The sequence below is a fragment of the Silurus meridionalis genome, chromosome 3 (genome assembly GCF_014805685.1).
Source record: "Silurus meridionalis isolate SWU-2019-XX chromosome 3, ASM1480568v1, whole genome shotgun sequence".
NCBI lineage: Eukaryota > Metazoa > Chordata > Actinopteri > Siluriformes > Siluridae > Silurus > Silurus meridionalis.
The window spans coordinates 26,256,819-26,275,505 of NC_060886.1; the positions used below are offsets into that span (position 1 = coordinate 26,256,819).

At 37.5% G+C, this 18,687-nt stretch overlaps 2 protein-coding genes across 2 annotated transcripts; both read right to left on the reverse strand.

The window, feature by feature from the left end:
• Positions 1–937: 937 nt before the first annotated feature.
• Positions 938–15,150, reverse strand: cops8 (COP9 signalosome subunit 8). The gene is given in 9 exon segments (XM_046845067.1): positions 938–1,549; positions 1,552–1,554; positions 1,947–2,009; positions 3,192–3,299; positions 9,822–9,845; positions 9,848–9,953; positions 12,923–12,971; positions 13,097–13,167; positions 14,960–15,150. Coding segments are annotated over 9 exon segments (570 nt in total). The 5' UTR covers positions 15,032–15,150; the 3' UTR covers positions 938–1,475.
• On the reverse strand, positions 3,334–6,041 carry trim63b (tripartite motif containing 63b). Its single transcript, XM_046845054.1, has one exon. The coding sequence runs from the start codon at positions 5,576–5,578 to the stop codon at positions 4,544–4,546; it is 1,035 nt and encodes a 344-aa protein (XP_046701010.1). The 5' UTR covers positions 5,579–6,041; the 3' UTR covers positions 3,334–4,543.
• Positions 15,151–18,687: the final 3,537 nt, after the last annotated feature.

Below are 18,687 nucleotides of genomic sequence, written 5' to 3' on the forward strand. Positions count from 1 at the left end.
GTAATTAGCTAATTTTAATTTAGATTTTTTTTTTTTTTTTTATAATGAACATCTTGCAACAGATAAAATTCAAAGGGTGATGCATATACTTTTGTCTACAATAACCAAGACCATATTGGACAAACTTTTTAAATAAAATCCTGTGGCAGAACATCCTTTACACTCACACTCACACACACACACATGTACCAGATGCTTCAGCTGTCTATGACCCCATGACATCTTCGGAGTTCAAAGTCCTTGTCAGCTGCACTCTTCTTTGATCACTTTATGATTTGCAGTACAATAAATTGGCATCCAATGCGTATTTTCTCAAACATTGAAGGCCACTAATTCATAAAGACGTTTAATGCCATGCTGAAATCTCTTTTACTGTTAACCATTAAGAGTGTTTCTAAGGTTGCAAACTCTGTAGCGCTGTCTCTAGGTTTACTATAGCATAATAAACTATAGCACAGGCAATCGTGTATGACATAGTGAACATGTTGCAGGTGTGCATGGGAAAACAGAGTAGTTCAACTGCCAGATTTTGTAAATGTGTACTGTACATTACTTCATGAACTGATGAACTCATCATTGAAAACAGATATGTGTGTAACATCTATTGCTTCTGCTGAACCTGCAAAAAGTCCATTCTAGTAAATTCTAGTAATCATAATGCCTTTATCACATGGAAACACATCTATATTTTGCAAGCTAGAAGACAGATTTGCTTGTCAACGCCAGATGTTTTTGTTATGTCCAAGCCACACGAGCCCCCTTCAGAAAATAAATGCAGAAGATAAAAAACATCCTGATATGTAAAATGGCATTTCTAGAGTGTCAATGTTTCATTTTTATTTTGTCCTTTTCCTGTGGTTGAAAAAAACTTCAACAGACAAACAAGAACTCTGATAATCTCAGGCAGGAAAACCGGTAAAAAAGAACTTCCCTAAAGAAAGTTTGGATATGGTCTTTATTTCTTTAGTGAATTCTGGCCGATTAAACCTTATTTCAATACATGTAGCACTGAACACTACTGGGTTTATTCCTAGTGCACAAACGTCAGTGTATGTATGACACCTAACACGCGCATGGTTTGATTTTGCCAAATGTGCACTCTCGTTATACTTTTATATTGTACCTTCAGAAACGAATACAAAATGAATAATTTTTTTCGCCCGGGCATCATAGCCTGAGCTTTAAGAAGAAATTCTTCACCATAAAACATGGAAACCATCGTGACGTGTAGAACAAAGGAATTGTTCTGTGCAAATTAATGAGAAAAGAAAAAAAAAAAAGGAGCGTGGGCTAAATAAAGTTAAACCACTGCTAAATGAAATCCAAATCAAGCAACACATGCATAGTGTGACTAGCATCTGGGAAAGTCCTGCATGTCACTCAGTCAAAAACAGGAAGAACATACTTAAGACCTTCGAAATTACAAAGTTTAGCTGTGAAGATTAAAAGAGGGTGGGGGTAAGAGTAGGGGGGGATCAGTTCTCAAGGAAGGCCACGTAGTCAGTGAGTCTGGCCAGCTGCTGCTCGTTTGGAACCAATGAAACCGGGGTGGATCTGAAGAGAAAGAACAGCAAAGAAGGGAGCATGAGCCTGACATGAGATAATACGTTTCATTAAACCTCCACATTCTCAATCACCTCTGACCACATAGAAACCTGTGAACATGATGGAATTAAACACATACAGCTGAACTGTGTGTTAAACTAACCTTGTTAAATATCCACAGAACAGCAGAGTCATGAATACAATTAAACCAGAGACCAGAGAATAAAAGGGTAAAGTGTGTGGGCAATACTTTATGTGGTTACCATGGACAACCAACAGTTTGTTTTTCTACATAGGAGGGGGAGTCTAACTGGAACATTACATACAGATGATTCAGACCTACATGAGGGGCAAAAGAGGAAAAAAACTTTCTTAAAACCAAAAAGAAACAGTGCCCCCACCTGGTTTCTGTGGAATTATCATCCGGGCGTTGGGATCCGCCTGCCACCCATGACTGATAACGCCTTTTGACACAGAACAAACAAGATTTGTTTCAAACATGCAAATGTTGCCTTTTTTTTAATTATAGCAAGTTGTAAAAGGATGTCACACCATAACACAACAGCAAATTTAAAGGAGAGAGAGAAAAACAAGTCTTGTCTTAAACAAGAACATAATGGAAAATTACTGTTATTTTACAATAAAAAGTGAAAAGAAAAAAAAAAAAAGAAAAAAAAAAAAAAGTGTGGGTTGGGAATCTGAAAAACATAAATCCAAAAAATGGGGATCAAGTATTCTGCTATCTGTCCTGATGACTAATAGGTTGAGTGTAATAAAGTCGAATGCTGGGTAAAATAAAATAAAAAAAATAATAATACTTTATGATTTATGAAATAGAACAAATGTTTAAGGTGAGGAAATGTACCATTTGAAAGAAAAATAAAGCAACTCATCTAAAAAATAAGTTGGAACGGGGTAACAAAAGCCTGGAAAAATAATTGTGAGAAACAACTAGAGAAACATTTTGTAATTATTTGGGTTAATTGGCAACAGGTCAGTAACACGATCAGGGCAAATAATATCAGGTAAAATATAACGGGTAAGCGAAAAACAGTGTCTTGGAACAATTTTTAATACTGCTCCTCGACATAAAATTGCAAAGACTTTGAATACCTCATCTATAATATAAAATATAATCCAAAGATTAATTGAATCTGGAGAAAATCTTTATGTGCAAGGGACAAGTGAAACCATTTGCCATGAATAATACAACAAAAAAGCATGAATAATACAACAAAAAAGCATGAATAATACAACAAAAAAGCATGAATAATACAACAAAAAAGCATGAATAATACAACAAAAAAGCATGAATAATACAACAAAGAAGACCCAGGACCCTCAAATTCCTCAGTTTCAACATTTGATATGTTTTTTTCTGTTCTATTCTAAATAAAATATGGGTTTGTTTGATTTGCAAATCATTGAATTCTGGTTTCATTTACATTTTACACAGTGTAAACTTTTTTTTTTTGGAATTGTGGTTTTATATTTTTAGATTATGTATAATTAGTACAATTCATAAAAGAGTTTTAAATATCTAAATGTTTACTATATTTTATATAACATTTTCTGCACTTACATAATGACACATTTGTAATGCGCTTCTAAATGAATGTGCTGTTTGATTATAAATAATATCTTACCCTTTACAGCTTCTTCCACAGAATATCCCACAAAGGAGGCAAAGTCCTCTGCACTGATTGAGGTGTATGCTTGAGCTACAAGGCCATATGCCCTCCTACGGGTAGACTCTGGTTGGGGATAAAACACAAATCCAGATGACCTTATTGGTGTGCAAGGTTCAAAAATGCTCTGCGCAGTGCAAGTCTACTTGTGTTTTATATACAGTGAAACCTCGAAACTCGTGACCTTGACACTCGCGACCTCGATAGTTTGCGAGTTATCATTTGGAATCGGATCATAAAGTACAGTAACATTTCTAAACACATTTCTAAACAGAGTTTGTACTAATGAATGACAAAAATGTTTGAAAAAATATTCTATTATTCAATCAAAGTAGTAAATAAAACATTACAAGTAATTCAGTTTAATTCAGTTTACAGTTTATTAGTGAGTTTACACTACAGTACATGTACAATTCCCCTTGAAAAAGGAACCATCAAAAGGACAGTCAAAACCTCGCCATTTTGTTGTTACTCGTGAGTATCGAGGTTGCACTGTACTGTATACAGAAATATATTCGTCACATAATACACATGTACATGTATAACCTATATGACTCACACAAGCTCAATTTGAGTTGCTTGGTGCAGCTTTGCCTTTCGTTGTCTCTCAGGTCAACTCAATGTTCATTGCTGCTTGGTGAGTTTTTCAACTCAACTAACAAAGTGTTAATAAAACATGATTAAAAAAATCTGGTTGCTTATGATCCCTTTTTAACTTGGTGTATAAGTTACTCGAGAATCAGAGGGCAGAAATAGGAGCTGGTTCATCTGTCCTACACTGACATACTACTCCAAAGCCTCCTAAAAATAGGCCATGATGTCTGTCCTATGTAAACCAAGCTCAAATAAAAGTGATTTTAAGAGAGAAAAGAACTAAGCTTTCTTTATCAATACACTTCTTACACATAAATGAAAATGCATCTAGATCTCAGATCTATGTTTTATTAAAGATTTCACTCTAATGCAGCATAATAGCCAAAGAAATCAAACAATGAAATACAGTCATATACACTTATACAACAACCTTTACAGTGTTATTTTATTGTATATTAATTTAACAATATAATCATTTCCATTATTTCAGAATACAGAGTATACTCTCAACATATGATTCTCATAGAGACACAAATATAAACTCTCATTATAAAAGTATAAAATGGCACTTAATCATATTCCTACTCATAGTGTAGTTTTAGCACACCTGGTAAAACCTTCTTAAATATGTTAAAATACATTATTTAGCAACATCGTTGATGCTGTCCTTTACTTTTACTTTTAGACTCTAACTCTTCAACCACAAAGTATCTAGATCACTCCTCTTCTTCTTCTTCCTCTCCCTCTTCACTTTCTCCAGTATTGTCTGCACCAAAGTCCATCTTGGACAACAATGCTTCAATATGGTCGGTAAAAAGAGTAAAATGGTCCATCCTTTCAAAACCAGGTTCAGGTCTTTCTTCAGCCAGAGAACTCTTGGCTGTATCCTTTGTCTGTGCAATAAGACTCCTAGAGGACTGCAGGAACTCTGCAGCGCTGCTTTGTTCAAGGGCTTGGACTGCTGTGTCAGTGAGATCCGTGCCTGCTTGAAGACGGTCTCCATAATGTCTAGCTAGCTTTCTTAAGGATGCCACTTTCTCTTCCTGCTCTTTGCTGATATGCTCCAAGAGTGTGTTCTTTCGTTCTTCTAGAGCTACATATAGACCATCAAATCGCTCCCCTAGCCTTTGCTTAGCATGCTGAGCATTGTCCTGAACAGCTTTGCAAGCTTCCTCCATCTGTTTTAGCAGGGCCTGCAGCCGCCCATTTCCTGCAACCAGGGTATCAATGGCATTGCTCATCTCGGCCTTTTGAGCCTGGTAAACACTAGCAATTGGGGAAACTTCACAGTCCTTGTGCTGTCCAAACACTTTACACATCGAGCAAGTGGGAGTCTGGTGGGTCACACAGTAGATGTTGATCTTTTCATCCTGGTGCTCCTCACATAATGGTTCAGTGGAGACTTTAGCCTTTACAGGTGCTGTGGTGTTTCCACTACCTTCTTGCTGCTGTTTGTAAAGATCGATAATGTTCTCAACTAGAAGATTCCTTTGAAGTCCATGTACACCATGACGATCAAGAACCACCTCGAAACGACATGTTGGACACCTGAACACCCCGCCTGAAAATCTGTACGGGTTTCGCGAGTCGTAAAGATCGCTAGCACATCCACGACACAGGTTATGTTGACAGGGAAGGATCACTACTGGCTTGGTGAACATATCAAGACAGATTGGACAACTAAGTTGTTTTTCCAGACTATCCATGGAGTTCGGTGATCCCATCAGGGAGCCAGTCCTCTGGATTTCCATTTTAACTACCGCTGGTGTCTAATGCTGGGTGCGATGTCTGTTGTAATTATAGCAACACAACAGAGGTATGTCCCATCAGCTGTCAGTTCTGTTGAGGCGCAGAGGCCAACGGTTTTATACCATCGTCTTGTTGCCAGTGACGCTCAATCCCACCAACCAATTAGGGCAGATGGTTTGTTTTTGAGTCTCTTTTTGGAGAAGTAACACCCCCAACCTCCCATCAGCCTCCACAGGTCACATGGCTCCGAAAGTCAGGGACACAACTTTAGCCCTTCCAGGGACAAATGTGACAAATTTCTACAGAATAAATATTTGTGAAGTGATGAACAAGGACCATCTGTTGAACCTTGGACTCAAGCCTGTCAAATGTTTATAATAATAGCCATTACAAATAACTCTTTAAAATGTTTACTTTTGTTCAAAAGATTTTTGTTGCATTTGTACCACTGCCTATAAAAAAACAAGGCAGATCTTACATTTAAATAGAAAAACAATAAACATTAAATAGTGACCATCTTTTGTTACCATCTTTTGTTGACTTTAAAGAAGTGGAAAAATATATTAACTAGTTTTATTATGGTTTATATCTCCACTATAAAAATAATTGTGAAAAAAAGTGTAAATATTACTAAACAGTATACTTGTTACATAAACATCCTCATCGTCACATTATGTCAAACTGACCAATGTTCAATCAGTTCAGAAACAAACAAACATTTTAACGTCTACAGAAATACATAGGGAACACACTGCTACTTGGGCAAAGCACTATTTTTAACTTCTTGCCATAGTCTGGGTGAATCACATGCACGCACATGAGGATCAAGTGAATAGTGTGTGTAAGTGATTCCTCCACTTAGCACAGAACTAATATTCAGAGAAATGTTGTGCTCTTGTTCCAAACATGTAATAATTTCTCCTTGGTAAACACACATGCTTTACCTATATAATTTATCAGAAAACCTGGTCTTGCAGAAAACCTACCTAACAAAAGCAAGAAACTGCAGGACTGAGTTTTGAAATGAGAAATAACCTCACACACTTTAAAATGCTACACAAGGGTCTCCATTCAACTTGTATAATTGTGAAATAACTAAGTGCAGAAGGACTGAACTTTGTTAAGAGCAAGAACTGAACAGTTTTAAACAGTTGCAGGCATAAAACTTGACATCACTGATGGATAACAGATATCCGCCAAAAAAAATCCCAAAGTTTAGCACAAGCACAGAAAAACATAACAAATCCCAAACGAAGGAGCTGCAAAGCACATGTCCCCAAGCCTCGACGTGGGTTTACACCACCATCTGCTGCTCTAAACTGTTCTGTTCAGGACACTTTGTGTAACATGACTCAGCCACACACCCAGACCTGTGTACAAGCTTTGAACTTTCATCAGTCAGTCACGGTTATTTCGGGATGTTGTGATTGCTGAAGAATGCACTGAAAATCAGCAGGAAATTGGACATAAAAAAACATTTTAATTTACTTTGAAGCTAATTTGATGAGGTTTGATAAACCACAAACAAAGTGCTGATTGCAAAAGATGAGGTGAACAGTTTATTTGTGATCAAAAATTCTTACTTAGACATAATGATAATATACACTCAATCTCCACTTTATTAGGAACAGTACGTTGCACTTTAACCTAGTAACCTAGTATGTGGCAGCAGCTATGCCCAAAATCATTTAGATACCTGTTAAGAGCTTCAGTTAATCAAATATCAGAGAGGGAAAAACATGATCTCTGTGCCTGTGATTGTGACATGTTGTTGGTACAAAAAGGGCTGGTTTGCATATGTCAGAAGTTGTTGATCTGCTTAGATTTTTATACACAACAGTCTCTAGAGTTTACCACAAGACATATGACACAATAGTTTCACACCAAGTCATTCCTTCTCTCAACCCTGCTGGGGTGCTTCATTCTGCTATTTGGTTGTTGCCAAATATGGTGATGTGGTACAGCTCTCAATGCCTCCTTCTCATCTTGACATGTCAGTGTTTTTACCTCTGGTTTGTTCATTGTAAAAACGGGATTTCTATAAACTAACTTTGTAGCAATGTTAAAATCTGAAATATAAATATATATGAATATTATTACATTTAATTTAAATTATTGTGTTCCATCACACAAATTCATTGTCTGTGCATTACCAGTGTGAGGTGGAATGGGTTAGGGTTAGGGATTTCTTTCAGCATGAGAGAATGATGTACACTACCACTGTAGTCTGGCGTATGGAATTTCAGTTTAGCGCAAATACTTGTTTTATGATATAACGTTTATGTGCAGAACTTGAGTGTTAAAAAAACCTGTAAACAATGTAGTGTATGCTTGAGATGATGGTTTGGAATTGTGTTGTATAATCATAATATAGGTTTCCTTGAGCAAACTCAGCCATCAGGGTTGCACAAGCCAGTGTACTCTTAGTGCTGGTCCCAAGCAGAGCCCTAATAAATGAGGAGGGTTGCATTAGGAAGGGCATCCTGCCTAAACATGTGCCAAATCAAATATGCAGATCACGAATAAATAAAAAAAGAGGCAGATGTAGAGTACAGAGTAGTGTGGAGACGGATTATTCGCTGTGGCGACCCCTAATGGGAGCAGCCGAAAGAAGAAGAAGGTTTTCTTAAGCCATTCAGTGATCCAACACACAAAGAATAAAAAAAAAACTTTCTCTGATGCCTGAATATTTCCTCTGTCTGTGCTGTCTAACCGATAAAGCAGTGAATGTCTTCACTCATCAAACATTTACAAATTTAGATGAAAATGAAACAGTGTTCAGATCAGAGCTGCTTCACAATACAAAATGGATCCTCTGTGCATTTCAGCTACAAAGTGGAAAAACATGAATGCCTTTACCTTTTCTTTTGTTATCAACTAACTGACATGAGTGATAGTTTTCCTGGACTGTACAGTCAGCGTTGTAGATTAAGCCAAAAAAATATCGGCAGCAAGTTGATTGATCAAAAACAAATATTTGTATATACGCAATAAGTCATTTAAAGATAAGATCTGCTACTTTGTTTACTGCTGGTGATGTGTGCTGCCGTGTTGATCATACATCATTTGCTGAACTCTTGTTGAACTTAGAGGAGTCTGTTCAATGTTTCCAAATAAATTCTGGTCAGATGTCAAGAATAAGGAGTTATAGACAAATGTCTAGCCAAATGCAGCATTAGATAGAATTTAATTTTTTTTTTTTTTTTTTACAGTCTGGTCTGTAGCATTCCTGAACTTGCAGGTTATTATAAATAATAATAATAATAATAATAATAATCAGGGCGGAACAACGTGGGGACTGAAAAATACTGGGAAAGCACTCACATATTGTGTCAAGGCATCATGAGGAATGAGGATTATCTAGAAATTCTGAAGAAAAATTACAGGACATTGAGACATTAAATCTTGCTCTGAACTGGTTCCTCCAGCAGGACAGGGATTTACTTTTATATTTACGGCATTTAGCAAACGCCCTTTTCCAGAGCAACGTAAAAAAGTTCTTAGAGTGTCTATCAATGAATAAATCTACACTGGAACTTACAATAAATCAGCCAGATTTTTAAACTAACACTTTCCAAGTTTGTTTTGTTAAGTGTTTCAGGAAGATGAAGGTCTTCACCTGTCGCTTGAAGATAGCCAGGGACTTCTTAAGCAAGTCTCCAAAGTAAAAAAAAAAAACATTAGTAAAGCCTTGACCTGAATCCTTGTGAACTAAACTGAAAAGGTGTATTTGAGCAACAAGCCGCACAAACCAAACTCAGTTACACCAGACCTGTCAGGAGGAATGGCAACACCATGAAATACTGACCAAGTGAAAACTTATATATAGCAAATGAGAGTTGAAATAAATCTCTAAGTCATTATGTGTAAATTGACCTCTGTAAAAACAGAGCACTTGACCGACTTAACACAGGAAGTGTAGATCATCATGAAATATGTTGTTGAAAATAAATAACAATTTAAATAAACTTTTTTCATATTTTCAATAGAATGCTCTGACATCACATTTCTTGTTAAATAACGTTGACCGTGCTTTTCTCTTTTGATATTTGCTGTTAACTTTGTCAAATAACGTCTACAGCCTACAAAAGAGCATTCATGAGCAGCAAAGACAAATCAAGAGAAAACAAATCACATCACCTTCTATAGATCGCTTATTAGTATTTGGTGTATGGTGTCAAAGACCTTATAATCAACATACTCCAAGTGCACAGTTATACATACACATAGCTTTTAAAAAAGTACCTCTTAGAGACTCCATTACAGGAGAACCGGTTCAGACCACTGATGGGCAGCAATTGCACTGTAGATGCCTGGGAAATCTCTCTGCCAAATACACTGTCCTACTGTCCAAATAGCGGCCAGTTCTGGGGTTGCCTGTGCAAATAAAAATGCAAAAATTATATTTTGTTATTTGAAGTAAGTTTGTTTAAAAATATTACAGTGGAACCCACTTATCTAGACCTCGGTTAACTCGCCAACCCTATTAAGTCGACATTTTTGAAGTGGAACCTTACAGATGCTACAGGTGTAGGACACTTTTCAGAGCTGTGTGTCAGAGTGAAATGACTTGAGAATTTAATGTTGACACTGGTTAGCTTTTTGTGAAAAGAACTACACCCCGCACGTTTTTAGTGATTTTGTGAGCGATCTTTGTGTTTGCAATGTTGGAGAATATAATAAAGGTTTGTATGGAGAATCGACGGTGGTTTGTATTGTATACTGGTGAATCTCTGCTGTTAGTTGGTGCACATATGCCTTTTGTTGTTAAATGTTATGCGATGAATGGGAGGCGAAAGCTGAAGTGAAAGCAAAACAGTTTATTGCAACACAGGGCAATAAACTGATGAAGGCATGCTATAAAATGTACAAAAATGTTTGTTAACTGTCAGAATCCACCTGCCACGCCCCCTTCATCGGCTGTCAAACTTTCTCTGAAGCTCCCTGTTTCAATCGCGCACATTTAGCACTCATCACCAGCTCCTATTTAAACTTCCACACTCTCACCATCTGTTATTGTTGGTATATGTTGGTTCACGGCGGTCGTTGTTATCGCTCATGTGTATCCCGGCACGTGCCTTCCCACTCGGACTCCGCACTCTCTCACCGGCTGCGCTTTTCTTCCCAAAGCGCATCCCGGATTCCCCCGATCCTGCCGTTGTTAATTCTATGCGTTTGCTGCTCATCCCACATTCTCCCGTGTGCTGTTCAGCGCCGCGCTTCTACCACGCACACCCGTGGATTATATATACAGACTGCCTCTTTTCAGTTTGGGACTTAGTGGACCGCGCTCCCAGAGCGCACCACCGGAATATTCACTTTCAAGGCAAGTTTGTGTTTGGCTTTGCCCTGTGTTGCAATAAACTGTTTTGCTTTCACTTCGGCTTTCACCTCCCATTCATTGCATAAAATCTCGCAATACATGGCCCCGGTCATCCTCTCCTTAATACAGTGCAGTCGCCCTGTCCCATGTGCAGAAAAACACCCCCAAAGCATGATGCTACCACCCCCATGCTTCACAGTAGGGATGGTGTTCTTGGGATGGTACTCATCATTCTTCTTCCTCCAAACACATTTAGTGGAATTATGACCCAAAAGTTCTATTTTGGTCTCATCTGACCACATGACTTTCTCCCATGACTCCTCTGGATCATCCAAATGGTCATTGGCAAACTTAAGACGTGCCTGGACATGTGCTGGTTTAAGCAGGGGAACCTTCCGTGCCATGCATGATTTCAAACCATGACATCTTAGTGTTTTACGAACAGTAACCTTGGAAACGGTGGTCCCAGCTCTTTTCAGGTCGTTGACCAGCTCCTCCTGTGTAGTTCTGGGCTGATTTCTCACTTTCCTTAGGATCATTGAGACCCCACGAGGTGAGATCTTGCATGGAGCCCCAGTCCGAGGGAGATTGACAGTCATGTTTAGCTTCTTCCATTTTCTAATGATTGCTCCAACAGTGGACCTTTCTTCACCAAGCTGCTTGGCAATTTCCCCGTAGCCCTTTCCAGCCTTGTGGAGGTGTACAATTTTGTCTCTAGTGTCTTTGGACAGCTCTTTGGTCTTGGCCATGTTAGTAGTTGGATTCTTACTGATTGTATGGGGACAGGTGTCTTTATGCAGCTAACGACCTCAAACAGGTGCATCTAATTTAGGATAATAAATGTAGTGGAGGTGGACATTTTAAAGGCAGACTAACAGGTCTTTGAGGGTCAGAATTCTAGCTGATAGACAGGTGTTCAAATACTTATTTGCAGCTGTATCATACAAATAAATACAGTGGAACCCGGTTATGTCGATGTCCTAGGGGGTCGCCAAAAAGCATCGAGGTAACCGATGATCGAGATAAACGAAAATCAAAATGGCAACAGTATATTAACGTGCTTTAAATTTCTTTATGTACATGATGTGCGTTAATAAATGAGAATGTGCATGCACGTGTTTTTGAAGGGTTTTTTACACAACAGCGTTGCAGCGATTTGTTTGATGAACTCATGCTATAAAAATACATACAGTACATGTTTATCTGTCAGGAATCCACCTGCCACGCCCCTTTCGGCCCCCTTCAGCGTGTCAGGTGCTTTCTCGGCCGCTTTCTCTGAAGCTCCCGGCTTCAATCGCGCACATATGGTGCTCGTTTAGCATCATCACCAGCTCTTATTTAAACTTCCACACTCTCACTGTCCATTATTGTTGGTATATGTTGGTTCACGGCGGTCGTTGTTATCGCTTATGTGTATCCTGGTACGTGCCTTCCCACCGGCACTCTCTCAGCGGCTGCTCTTTTCTTCCCAAAGTGCACCGCGCCGCGCCCCTACTAACACTACGGACACTAGCACTAACTAACAGCAGAGATTCACCAGTATACAATACAACACCTGTAGCAGCTGTAAGACTTGATTTTTCCGCCACTTTCGCGAGTTCTTCTGCGGCTGCACCGAGATAACCGACGTTAAATGGCAAATTTTTTCCCCCTTGTGCTCGAGATATCAGGGTTCAGCGACATAAAAAAAAGTCGACATAACTGATAAAAAATGATTAGAAAAAGCGAGAATTTGGCGGTTCCACTTAAAAAACGTCGACTTAATAGGGTTGTCGAGGTAACCGAGGGCGAGATAAGCGGATTCCACTGTAGTTTAAAAATCATATATTGTGATTTCTGGATTTTATTTTTTAGATTATGTCTCTCACAGTGGACATGCACCTACGATGACAATTTCAGACCCCTCCATGATTTCTATACATAAATAAACGTGTAAACAAACAGCCAGCTAGCTACCTTCCTTTATTCTTTTAATAATAGCCAACCTGAGGCTCTCATTAGAACAGATATCTAAATGTGTTACCGTTTTGATTGCTTGTGGAATCCGCTTCCAAAGATACCTGGCGTTGTTCCTGTGAAATTGTAAAAAAAATTAAAATTAAAAATAGCAATAATAAGCAATAAAAACAGTAATTAAAAAATTTTATAATAATAATAATAATAATAATAATAATAATAATAAAGATCAAGCACTCACATATCATTGTGTAGCAGGTAGAGAGACAGCAGCTGGCAATACACTTGTGGAGTTGCAATGCCACCTGGAGCCTGGAGCAAGTAATAGCAGATATCGTGCATGTCAATATAAATTGTGGACAAAGATGAGGGACGGCTAAACCTACTTTAAAAATATTATTTATAAAACAATAAAACATGACATGGTGTCAGTATCTGTAAACTCATTATAATCAGACGAATGATCAGTTTCAGCCTGAATAAACGAAAAACATGCATCTAACTTTACTTAAACATGCATCATTAAAATATGTTGTGGTTGCACTCTGTAATAAATAAAAACAGAGATTTTAATTCTCTTTTAAACACCACCATCCCCACGCTTCTTTAATCTACAATGTTTCCATGAAAGTGGGACATTTTGGCCGATCTAATTCTGGTAAACATGATGCCTCAGACAACGCTATGGAGTTGATCTCGTTCTGTTCAGACACTTCATGTATTCAATCCAATTTCGGTCAAGATTTATAAATGCACTTGGTAATTTATAAGAAATGGTAAATCCAAACGTGTTTCTGATTCAGCAATGGTTGTTTTACGTTTCTTCATTTAAATCTTGTTGAAAATATTCTAACGGAAAACCCTTCATTGAACGGGTAAAACGGGAAAAAAATGATTATTAGTGTCTATTTTGAATGTTTTTCTTATATTTTTTAACTATTAAGACAGTTTTTCTCTCATATATATATATATATATATATATATATATATATATATATATATATATATATATATATTTTTATATTTTTATATTTTATTTTATATAGTTTTTATACTTTATTTATCAGTCTTTTTATTATATTATTATTATGTATTATTTTTCTCTCCATCCTATTCCCTCATGCCGGACCGTCGTAATAAGCATTTCACTGCATGTCGTACCCTGTATGTATGTGTATGTGACAAATAAATTTGATTTGATTTGGTTTGAAAAACACGATTGATATGATGTAATCAAGTATCATTTCCTATGCAGTTAATCCTGTCTAAAAATCTCACTGATCACATTGAATATGTATTATGATAAAGATCCCAACAATTATTTCCACCTCATAGTGTGTCAAAGCATGTGGTTTGTAACTCTTATCACTGCTGTACTGGATTACATTTTCCTGACATTAAGGGGTTCCACATTAAGATGTGCACAAGGAACTGGATTTCTCTCATCCTTCCCATAGACAGATCACATTCCTTTAACTGCAAGAGGTTTACAGATTCAGGAACAGTTCATTCCTACAGACTGATCACTTTAATAGAGCAAATTAATATTTAACAAATGTGTGTACTGCTGCTCAGGATTGTTTACATGTTGAACCATAAATTCTACTTTGCTTTTTTTGGGGGGTCATGGTGTGTTTTATTTCCTGTATTGCTCATGCCTGTGCAGCATTCAGACTATACTTCTACAGTATATCCCAGTCCTAATTCCTGACACCCCTGTGTCCACAGAGAAATAACAATGAAAATGACTAAAGCATGTAAAATTGCTCCATATGTAGGATTTCTTTGCAAAAGCTTTATATTATGGCTCTCTTTCCTCTGTATTATGAGATCTGCCTTCATTCTTCATTCAAACACTGTCAAATCTGTCTTTTCCTGTCCATACCATCACATCTGTTATGTTAAATAGCTCGTCCAGAGTATATATTTCAAAATAATAGTTTAAATATTAAGTTCACTAACTATAAGGCCGGCTGATGCTGTAATGACACTGAAGTCACACTTCATGAACATGGGGTTGAAGTGAACAGGCGAATTTGAAGCTCTGTGTAAGTGAAAATCATAGAGGAACCCGGACACCAGGCTTCTCTCCTCTCGGTGTTACCTCCAGCTCCTGAGTCTCACACTGCTCCAGAAGCTTCTCATAATGTTCTCCCAGCATGACTGCCACTGGCATCTTTGAGAAACCTCTTACACCGATACACGAGACGTCTGTGGTCCTGCTAACCGGTAAACTAAAGCGAACTGCTAGCGGATGTTGTCGTTTTCTTCTTTATTTTACGAACACTATCACATTCGTGAGTATCGCCACCTATTGAACAGAACTAACAGTACCCACAACGGGCACTTCTTTGTGTTTCTTGATTTTTACTCGTAACACTGGTACATTATCGCCCCCGCCTGGGCTGGAGTGTGGAAGAGAAATAGATGTGTGGGAAGATGGATGAAGGAAACCTTTCAATTACAAACACTTGCTAAAATATTACTCTGATCGTGTCGTGGCCGATTATTATCAATAGTAACATAAACTAAACCAAGTTAATCAGCAGAAAAAAGCCAGGCAGTTCTGTGAAAGTACCCAAACAAAAACACAGTCTTTATACCCTCCTCATTCATCTGTGTAACACCTATAGTTCTTATTCCCCGAACATTCCCTTATCCATAATTATTATCCTGGAATGGCAATATAATACAGTAGTATCTTTTAAATTTATTTAAGTATCAAAAGTAAAAGTATTAATCTACAAAACACATTCGGACATTTGGTGCCACCCAGATTTTGAATCTGGTTTCCTCTTTGTTTCATTTCAGGGAGTTTTTCCTTCTCACTGTCAACACTGACCTGCTCATTAGGGATAAACTTATCAGAATCAGATCTATTGGCAAGTGTTGACACAACAAAATTAGTTCCAGCTGTTGGTGAATTTCAAAAGTACAGACATAAACAACACTATACATTTAGGCACTGATATATAAATGTATATTTTATAACATATTTTTCAACATAAAGCTTCTTTGGGACAATAATCATTGTCCATTCAATTGTAAAACAGAATTGAAATGAAGTAAATACACTAATGTGTGTAATTCCTTGTTCCATTCTCTGTAGTATCACCATTACTTTTTTTTTCCCATGTTTTTTTCATACTAAAATATTATGTATTAAAATGTATTGAAGGAAAGGTTTCAATAAAAAGAAAACACTGAAAAAATATTTGGACAGTCCTACAAAGCTTTTTTCCCTATCAGTCTATTACATATATTAATGAAGCAGAATGGTAGATGAAACTGAATAAAATACAAATAGAGTTTCAGATAAATGCAAAAAAAAGGCAATCAATTCTAGTATAAATAGGTACATAGAACAGTGCACATTTACTTCACATCAGAGTAGTATATAAGAGAAGAAACTACTGCCAGCTGTTCTCTGGAAACTATAGCCATATGAGGGGTGGTCTGGTTTTTCCCCAATGCTGGTGGTCTTGCAAATGCAGCATTTGTGGTAGGAGGTGTGGGTAGAGAGAGCTTAAGAAGGAAATAGATATTTACAGAATGGAATGTTGTTATTTTGGAGGATGAAAGCTGTTTTACAAATCAATTTAGTTTGTCACAACATCTGCTTCGAATGCTGTGCAACACTTTATGCCCAATGCTAATTCAGTCAGCTAATCCTGTGCCTGTCCAAGATTCCTGAGTGTTTGGATTCCTTACAGTTACCATTTTGAGTTTACACTTGTAATTGTATTATTGGCCAGTGATCCCCAACCTTTTTTGCGCCACGTACCGGATTAATGTCAGACAATATTTTCACGGCCTTTAAGGTGTAGCGGATAAATACAACAAAATAAAATCATACAACGACATAAAAACTGGTATTATAATAACTTAAATATAAAATTGTTAAAGTGAATTTTTGTGTTGTTTTTGTTTATTTTGCTCGCTTGGGGGTTTCAATTTAGCGGTAATGTATTATGTGTTAGCGGGCGGAGCAGCACCTTTAAGAAGGTAGCAGATGGAGGTAAGACATGTGACCAAGTGAGTGAGTCATAGACAGATGTGGCGGAGAGAATCCGGTAATTTTCCAAAATAAATCATCGTTCAGAATCTGATAATAAATAAAACAGAAATAATGTGTTATGTATTCTACCAATTGACCCACGGACCGGTGCCGGTCCGCATTCCCGGGGGTTGGGGACCACTGCTATAGGCTTTTCAGCTTGTTCCTGAATTCATCACAGTGCATTTTCCTCCTAGCCCTAAACAAAGACTCTAGTGAAGACAAGGTTAATGCATGTCGATGTCTTTTTATGTCAATATCTATCTGTTATTTGTAAAGAAAGAAATTCAGCCCTCTGTTCAGATTACATAGCAAATTTTACCTTCACATTTTTACAATCATTGCCATATTTGCATTAAAATGGAATTAATGTCTCTTAGAGTTGCTGCAATGCCCTTCACCAGTCTGAGTGATTGTTTATTGCGTTTGCAAGACAGCATTTTTAGGATTGCTGCTTTTTTATGTGAGTCAAAACAAAGTTTATCACTCTGTGAGCTTTGATTTGTGTTTTTTGGTTTTGCTGCTGCCAGTAAATCAGCTGTGTGTCTGAATTAGAGTTGGATGCAGGTACAGTATGGATTTTATTAAGAAATTGGCAAATAAATAAAAAATGTGATGCAAAAATTATAATCAGGAAGAGGCAGGATCAGTTGATCAGCAAACAACAGCTATCAGCAATAGGCAAATCTACAAAAGATTTTAAGACAAGAAAGCATTACAAAGTCAAAAACAAGATAATAAATCACAGAATCAAAAGACTTGATACATTCTGGTAAGAGACACTGAGTGCTACTTTGCAATGAGGCAGTCAACAAAGTCTGTTTATAAAGATTTACTGCCACTTAAATAAAAGATTGAAAAACAAGGTCCATTGCAAAGGAAATACGTATTGGTTTATCATATGACAAACTGACTCCAAAATACAACACATTGCTTCACATTCTTAATTTAAACCTCAGTTAATGGCAGACTAGATCTAAAGCCTGATACAATCCTGGCAACACTACTTTGTTCTGTGCCTCGAATTATTCATAGCCCTATGTTCAATTAGCACTTCACTTGAATTAGCACTCCTCAGAGTAGCATGGCTTTTACTAGTAGTTGCATAATGCAATATATTGTTGATATACTGTCAAACCACTGTATGCTGTAGTAGTCTTGAGGAGACACTGTAATTTTCACTCTACAACTGGAGATGGATATCATACTGTGAACCTAACAGTGTTTTTTCTGCAGATAGACATTTAAGGATAAATCTTCTTCTTCTTCTTCTTCTTCTTCTTCTTCTTCTTCTTCTTCTACATCTGCCTCTTTCAACCCAACTACCTGCATGTCTTCCCTCACCACATCCATAAACCTCCTCCATGGCCTTCCGCTTTTCCTCCTTCCTAGTGGCTCCATTCTCAGCATTCTTCTACTGATATGCCCCTTATACCTCCTCTGCACATGTCCAAACAATCTTAATCGGGCCTCTCTCACTTTGTCCCCAACATGTCCTACATGTGCTGTTCCTCTAATAAACTAATTTCTAATCCTGTCCATCGTCGTCACTCTCAATGAAAACCTCAACATCTTCAGCTCTGCTACCTCCAGCTCCACCTCCTGTCTTTTACTCAATGCCACTGTCTCTAAACCATACAACATCTCAGGTCTCACCACAGTCCTATAAACTTTCCCTTTAATTCTTGCAGATACTCCTGCACTCTTTTCTTCACTTCTCTAACACACTCTCCATTACTTTGCACTGTTGACCCCAGGTACCTGAACTGCTCCAC

Bases quoted from the DNA above. Each gene is read 5' to 3' on its own strand.
- trim63b (XM_046845054.1), bottom strand. From the start codon at position 5,578: ATGGAAATCCAGAGGACTGGCTCCCTGATGGGATCACCGAACTCCATG.